This window comes from Saccostrea echinata, unplaced genomic scaffold, assembly GCF_033153115.1.
Source record: "Saccostrea echinata isolate AGI-Se365-2 ecotype Australia unplaced genomic scaffold, CSIRO_AGI_Sech_v1 ptg000033l, whole genome shotgun sequence".
Lineage (NCBI taxonomy): Eukaryota > Metazoa > Mollusca > Bivalvia > Ostreida > Ostreidae > Saccostrea > Saccostrea echinata.
In genome coordinates, this window is record NW_026889782.1 from 30,970,001 (window position 1) to 30,977,500 (window position 7,500).

Here is a 7,500-nt window from a genome sequence, read left to right on the forward strand (position 1 = left end):
GTCTTATTATATAAAGTAGAAGTTTGTCTGTATCCATTATGAGGTATCCTGTTATTCTTAGAGATTTACCTATATCAATACAGTGGTACCTACGTAATACAATACGTACACAAATTACGTATTCTGATCCATTCTTGAAAGGACACTGTACATAAACTTTGGGATTGGCCTCAGCTGTCCTCCATGATATGGGAACTTTCGATGTTTCACAACTGTAACATGATTAAACATCAAACCATGAATTTAATTCTGAAACTGTCTTCTCTTTAAATTCAAATTTTAGTTTGCTATAGTCACTGAAATAAAAAGTGAATTGAAAAAGTCTCATATAGAATAATATAGTCATATTGAAATGTTTCTCTCAGTAATTGTGGCCCTGCTGTTTTTGTGAGCAGATTTTCTAAATCCTTTAAATGTAAGTCTTTGCCCTCCTATTGTGGATCAACCCTGGTCCAGGGCAGGTTCCCTGATATCTCAGCAGTTTGAACATACATGTAAATTGTAACTTTTGAATCATAATTATATTAATCAGGTTTACCCCTAAAACACTCATACATGATAAGCTTACTCCTGATCAATGGGTTTGAGTAAGAATTGTCCGTCTGGTGTGTAAACCCCGGGGAGGGGGACATTAAACAGGTCTCCTGGCTGTACCGTGCCCCAGGACGTCACTGTCTGCTCGGTACGGGAGAAAATCTCTACAGCATATGGCAGATTGTTCTTCATCTATTATTCAAAAAGGAATGAATGACAGAATGACAATCTTTAAAATGTATATAATTCTACCAGTTCTAAGAATTGTGGTAATATATTCTGTCTTATTCACTATGATGTAACCTTCATTATATTAGCAGTTCTAAATTTGATCAAATTGTTCAATTTTTTAATTAAGATTTTTTTGGGGGAATATGTTTTGAAATAGAAAAAAATTTACACATGTATATATATTTGTTAAATATTTGTTTGAAGTAAAGCCTGCTATTCAGAAATCATCTATTTATAGTTGGAAATTAAAATTTTCATAAAAATGACATTCTATATTTATTTTCACTTATAACTTGCATCAAAGGAGGCATGAATACTTTACCTGTACAATGGACCGTAAATTGATGATTTTCTGACCAATTGGAGCCTCCGTACTACACACCACGGCCCACACGTCCCCGGGGTAGGTCTTATTGTTGACTGGATAGAAACGTTTCTCTGATCGCTTTATAGTTACCTCCCTTGTGGCATTGAATTTTTCAATCTGTAACAAATATTAAAATTTTAACATATTTAAAACCAAAGCTGTCCAAAATGACATATTCTTAAGGAAAGGAAAAAAAATTTAATGCAAAATAACAAACCAAGAAATATTCTACTTGCTAGAAGGATGAAATTATCAAGATATGTAAAATAACTGAGAGTATTTTTATAATTACACTAAGCTTTATTTATATTCCTTTGAAATGTATGACTACACAATGCTGATATACATGTACATGTAAAACTATATAAATGAACCTGAAAGATGAATTTTTTCTCGTCTCCTTCCTGTGTTGCTTTGATGACAGAGGCCTGGCGCTTGAGAACCGCCTGTTTCCTCCCATACAAAGGGAGGGACTTCTCTGATTCCAAGGTCAGTTTATCATTCTTAGCTTCCTGCGGCATCTGTTTAAAAAACACAACAGGTCCACAGTGCAAAATACTCAAGAGGACCGAGACTTGTTTTAAAGTAAACATCAAGTCAATAAGTATTTTATTTTTAGCCACCCTGGCAACTTACTACAATGTAACATTAATTATTTTAATTCTATTTTGCATATAAATTAGAATATTTTCTATCAAGATGCAATTAATGAAATCAGTAAATGATTAAAATTTATCTGAAAATCAAAATTTTTTTAGTTTTACATTTTTTAATCCAAATTTAGCTGACCTCGAAATCTTTATCCAGTTTCAGGGTAACAGGAATTCCTGTGTGATTATTAATGACGTAAGGGGAGAGAACTTTTCCTGCCTCCTCTGCTGGAGTTACTAGTTTGTAAGCATCTCCAAAAGCCTAATAGAAAAATAAATAAAACAGCATCCATCTAAAGCTCACATTACACAGTAGTACAGGGACTGGATGTACAGCATAACAACTTAAGATTTGTATTTGTTTCAAATTAAGAAGCGCATTGTAATAGACAATACTGTAATACAGTAAAACTCTGTTATTATGAACTCCCTTATGAGGCAATGGTGGTTATTAGGAAACTTTTATGAGTCCCACAGAAGACTTAACATTATGTTATTTGTACAGATTTAAAGAATCTTAAGGTTTTAAGGAAACAAAATTTGAGGTCCTAGAGACTTTAAAAATCAATTAGCTGTCTAATAAGTATGTATTCTGTTTTATATGAACATATGTTGTTGTTTATTATAATCACATTCTACTGTATTCTTCAGCTGCTATTCAGAGCTTAAGTAATAGAGCAAAGAACACAGTTGCGGCAAATCACAAAAGACAGCTAAAAATTGCTTAACTACATCCCTTATGTCTTTAATGGACTTTTAATTGTTTTTTTGTGTGTCTGTTTTTGTTGAAAAAATAATAGTTTGCTGTTAGCATGATTTCAGAATATTTATATTTTTTTCATGATCAAGTTTAAGCATTTTATATTAAACCAAACCTTGGCTAGGTTATTGAGGACCTCTAAACAGGTTTTTGTGACAGTGACCTCCATTGGATCATTAGATCTGATGTTGATTGACATCTTAGGGGGAGGTAACACAATGTTTTTGGAGTCTTCATCTTCTTCTTCATCCTCCAGAGCAAGATCATCATTCTTCATCACCTAGAAACAGCCAATCAGATTGTCTGTATCATTTATGATAAACCAATCAAATTTTATTTACTGTTCAACAGTTATTAAGTAGCCAATCAGATTGTCTGTATCATTTATGATAAACCAATCAAATTTTATTTACTGTTTAGCAGTTATTAAATAGCCAGTCAGATCGTCTGTATCACTTTATGATAAAACAATCAAATTTTATTTACTGTTTAACAGTTATTAAGTAGCCAATCAGATTGTCTGTATCATTTATGATAAACCAATCAAATTTTACTTACTGTTTAGCAGTTATTAAGTAGCCAATCAGATTGTCTGTATCATTTATGATAAACCAACCAGATTTTATTTACTGTTTAGCAGTTATTAAGTAGCCAATCAGATTGTCTGTATCATTTATGACAAACCAATCAATTTTTTTTTATTGTTTAGCAGTTATTAAGTGCTTAGATGGAAACCACACTTTCTTTTCGGTCTTATTATCACAATAGAGTATTACATTTATCACTAGTATTCACCTGTAAACCAAGCCCCCCCCCCCCCCCCCCCCCCCCCTCAATTTACCCAGTATCACTGTAAAACACCCCTTTATTCCAGCAGACTTAGATTCCAGCTCAAAAGTTTGTTTAGTGTACCTTTACCTGCAGACTCTTTTCACACATTTGCCTTTCCATGAGCACGGTTTTAGAGTCTATTTTAATATATAGGTTCCATTTTATCACAGCATGGTGTTCCCCTTACCCCGAGTCCTAGATCTCTCTTTTTTTTTTCCATTATCACAATTAAGGGGCCTCTAACTTGGCTCCTATTTGTATCATTTCTATTAGATCTTTCCTTGTGGACCAACTTCCATATCTTTAGTTTTCTATTTTCACAATATAGCATCCCCTAACCAGCAAACCTATGCCCCCTCCCTTTTCTATAACTTGTTCAACTTTACCCTACCTGTAGATCAAGGTCCCATTTCTTTATTTTTCCATTATCTGACACAGGTAACCCTTACCTGTAGACCAAGGTCCCATTTCTTCAGTTTTCCATTTTCCGTCACTGGTTCTACAAGGGACTCCCATACAGAGAGCTTCTCATTGTAGAAGGCTACCTCTAACTTCATATTACTTTCCACCTCAAGCTAGAAAAAAATAATCAAAGTACTGAAAGCACTGGGTTTTTTTTCTAACTTTAGATGTACATTAAGCACACACATTTAATATCTCTTGAGTTTTATCAATTGAAAAAAATTACACATTTTCTTTCTAAAAGTAGACAAAGAAGGAATTCATCATTCTTCTTTTATGCACAACAGACGAAAGTGTGCTTAAAATATTTTTGTTCATATTTCAGTCTCATGTCATTATCACATGATGAAAATTTGTCTTAAGGTTCACTGACCCTCTTATAGGAGAGATAAGGCTCACATAGAACATAAATATAATTCCTTTATTTAACTGTCATGTAAAAATAAATTTTAAAAATTTGCAAATTTTTGCCCCTCAAGGTATGCTGAAATTGTGTGCATTTTAAATCTTAACTCAACTGAATAATCATTAAGTTTAAAGCAAAATCTAAATTTAAAGGTGGATGATATACCTTAAACATGAAATGATATCACATTGAAATGACCCTCACCTTTGAACTCCAATCTTTGACCTGGGCATCAAATGACATCTCTGCAATTAGTAGGGGTACGGTCCTCTTACCGACTCCACCCTCTAACTTCACTACAATATTCGGGATCTTCATGATAAGCTGCAACATACAGGGTTAATATTGATAGATATTATACAGGATTAATATTGATAGATATTACACAAAGTTATGCATGCCAGAACTGAAGAAAAATTCCAATTTGAAACCAAGATTTTATCCTTTTTAAGGAAAAAAAAAACAGCAATTATATATCAATTATATACATTTTGCCAAATTTTGGAATCATTAAAATTTTAAGAATCTAAAATTGAAGATATAAAACACAAACTCATTCACCAGGTTTTGATGCATAATTTGTATTAACCATATATTTGGCTATAAATTAAATATAATTAAGAGAAATCAAAAGTGAAACTAAATAATTCCTTTAATCATAAACAATGATTTATAGCTAGCTTACACATACAACATCTGACACAATTTAAAAAAATGGGGGAGTGTCAACATTCACTGTACAAAACTGTTGGGGGGGGGGGGGGGGGAGGGGAGACAAACTGTGACAATAAAAGCAATATAAGTGTACAATGGTTTCAGTATGGGAATTCATTCTTAGACTAGTGGATGCATTTTTTTGTTCTCTCCCCACCCTTACAGTCTAATGGGAGATAAACATGCAAGAAAATGTCAATTTTACTTCAAAAATACATGTGAGAAATCAAAAGATTATAAGTACTAAATTATATATTGTAGTGCACTAAAATCTGACTGTAAAAAGTGCACATGTAGTACTGAGAATACAAATAACTAAATCATGTGACTGTATCTTACAGTGAATCATGTGACTGTATCTTACAGTAAATCATGTGACTGTATCTTTATCTGACAGGTTGAAATGTTTCAAACTAGTAACAGGATATTTCAAATAAGCTCTACTCAAGATTCCTTTTTTTTTGTCTTCAACTGAAACTGCCAATATTTTTAAAATTTCCATTACTGAACAAAACTTCAAAAATTAAAGTAGCCATAACCAAAGCTTCTGCAGTTTAACTTAGTGTTTTTTATAAGCAGTTATTTATTACAGGAATATTCTTTAAAATGATGGTCACAGTGCTGTATACAGGGTTATTTTCACCCCGTGTTATTTTGGACCTTTCACTCTTGCAAACAATTTTGCCCCATTTTAAATTTGCCCAGTCACAGATATGTTTAGGAAATCATACTGGGTTATTTGAATTCACCCCGTTTTAAATTCACCCACCTATGTGTAGGGCGAAAGGGGCGAAAATAAAACTGGGGTGAAAATTTCCCTGTATATACAGTATATTCATGTATATAATTATGTATTTTACATACCTCTTGTACCATTTAATTTGTTTTTTGAGAGAATGAATGAATGAATGTCAATGAATTAATGAATGAATGATCACGCCAGTCCTGGTTCATATTTTGTACATTCCACTTTTAATTGATGCAGAGTATGAAAATAAGCAAGCCTGTGAATCGGCCTATCAACTGTAAAATGTTAATTCTAAATTATTAATCTCATGTCATATACTTCCGATAACCTACCCTGAATCCTCCCCCAAAATATGTGCATCAAAAGTGTTTAACATGGGACGAATAGGGATATATACAAGGTCTATGGCTTATTTTTTTGGTACACACCTTGTCAAAAAGCTTTTAAAAAAAGAAAAAAAAAACAAAAACAAAAAAAAAAACAAAAAAAAAAAAAAAAAAAACAAAAAAAAAAAAAAAAAACTCAATGAATTCAAAAAATAGGAATTATCCAAACTGCACAGTCAGTTACCATATATTCCCACCTACAAGTCAATTTGCTTATAAGATGGTTGAATGTATATTTTTCAGATCAATTTGCAGGCATTTTTGTTGACATGCTTATAAGTCAGTACAGTTTTTTGCCAGAACCTGTTAATATCAGATTAATACTCTATTGTATTATCCTGTGTTTCATTAAGTAAGTTTTAGGATATGACATCAATATATGATCTTTAATTTATTAAAAATTCAATTTAAACAAATATAAGATCATTAAAATCTGTATACTTAGTGCTATGTTCTACGTATCTGGTAACCATAGTAAGACCTTTTCCTCCATCAGATTAATTAAGTTCTAACCTTTATAACATAATTATGTTACTAGTATAAACAATTATAGTCAGAGTTAATGTAACAAAATTATATGTAAAATAATTCCTCTACAAGAGGAAAGAATTTTCAAGGACTCATAATTAAGTCGGACATAGACTTTCGGATTAAAATTTAACTCCCCAAAATCTGACTTAAAGGTGAGTATATGTGGTAACTTATGCATTTATAAATTCTAATCTAATACTCAGATGTAATGATTGCATCATAGACAGGGGAGAGTAATAACTCTCATATTTTTGGAATTTGTGTCCAATCCCACTGACATGCTGTCAAATAATTATGTTCATTAAAAAAATTAAATTACCACATATTATACAAGTACAACAACTATATCTCCTGATAAACTTGAAACATATGGTATGTAAATGATATGTTTATATATTGAGAAAGCCACAGAATTATACAGGCAATGATATGGTTAGGCATGATTTAAGTAAGAGGAACCCCAGGTCTACAGTGCTCACCTCCATCAAATTTCATAAATATGAAGGAATAAATCTTTATCCACAACAGCTTGCATATTGATTTAAGAACCCTCTATACACTGCACACTAGAGAGTTCTGATTTTGTGGTATTTTTATGCAGATAGAGTGATCTGCCCTTTGATCAAGAATAAAAGAAATTGAAATGTACAGTTTATTACTTAATTTGCAATCAAATCAAGCATTCATAACACTTTAGTAGGCCAAGATGAATAGATAGAACACTTCATGTGCAGGTATTTTGCCCACTTAAGTAAACAACAGTGAGTTATGCTCATTAGTACTTCATTGTCTTTGAACATTTTTCCTCAGGGTAAATGCAAGGCATCCTATGCTGAAAATGTGATAGATAAACTCAATGCTTATACCTTTACACACTATA

The 7,500-nt window shown here is 32.1% G+C and overlaps 1 protein-coding gene across 1 annotated transcript in view; it reads right to left on the reverse strand.

The window, feature by feature from the left end:
* Positions 1 to 7,500, reverse strand: part of LOC133199121 (intermembrane lipid transfer protein VPS13A-like) — a 131,655-nt gene that overhangs the window by 46,151 nt on the left and 78,004 nt on the right. The window contains exons 48-55 of the mRNA XM_061334995.1: positions 4,446 to 4,565; positions 3,823 to 3,948; positions 2,658 to 2,822; positions 1,922 to 2,044; positions 1,507 to 1,653; positions 1,088 to 1,249; positions 569 to 726; positions 110 to 212 (exon numbers count right to left, since the gene is read on the reverse strand). Of these exons, the coding sequence (XP_061190979.1) occupies positions 110 to 212; positions 569 to 726; positions 1,088 to 1,249; positions 1,507 to 1,653; positions 1,922 to 2,044; positions 2,658 to 2,822; positions 3,823 to 3,948; positions 4,446 to 4,565 (1,104 nt within the window). The remainder of the gene's footprint in view (positions 1 to 109; positions 213 to 568; positions 727 to 1,087; positions 1,250 to 1,506; positions 1,654 to 1,921; positions 2,045 to 2,657; positions 2,823 to 3,822; positions 3,949 to 4,445; positions 4,566 to 7,500) is intronic.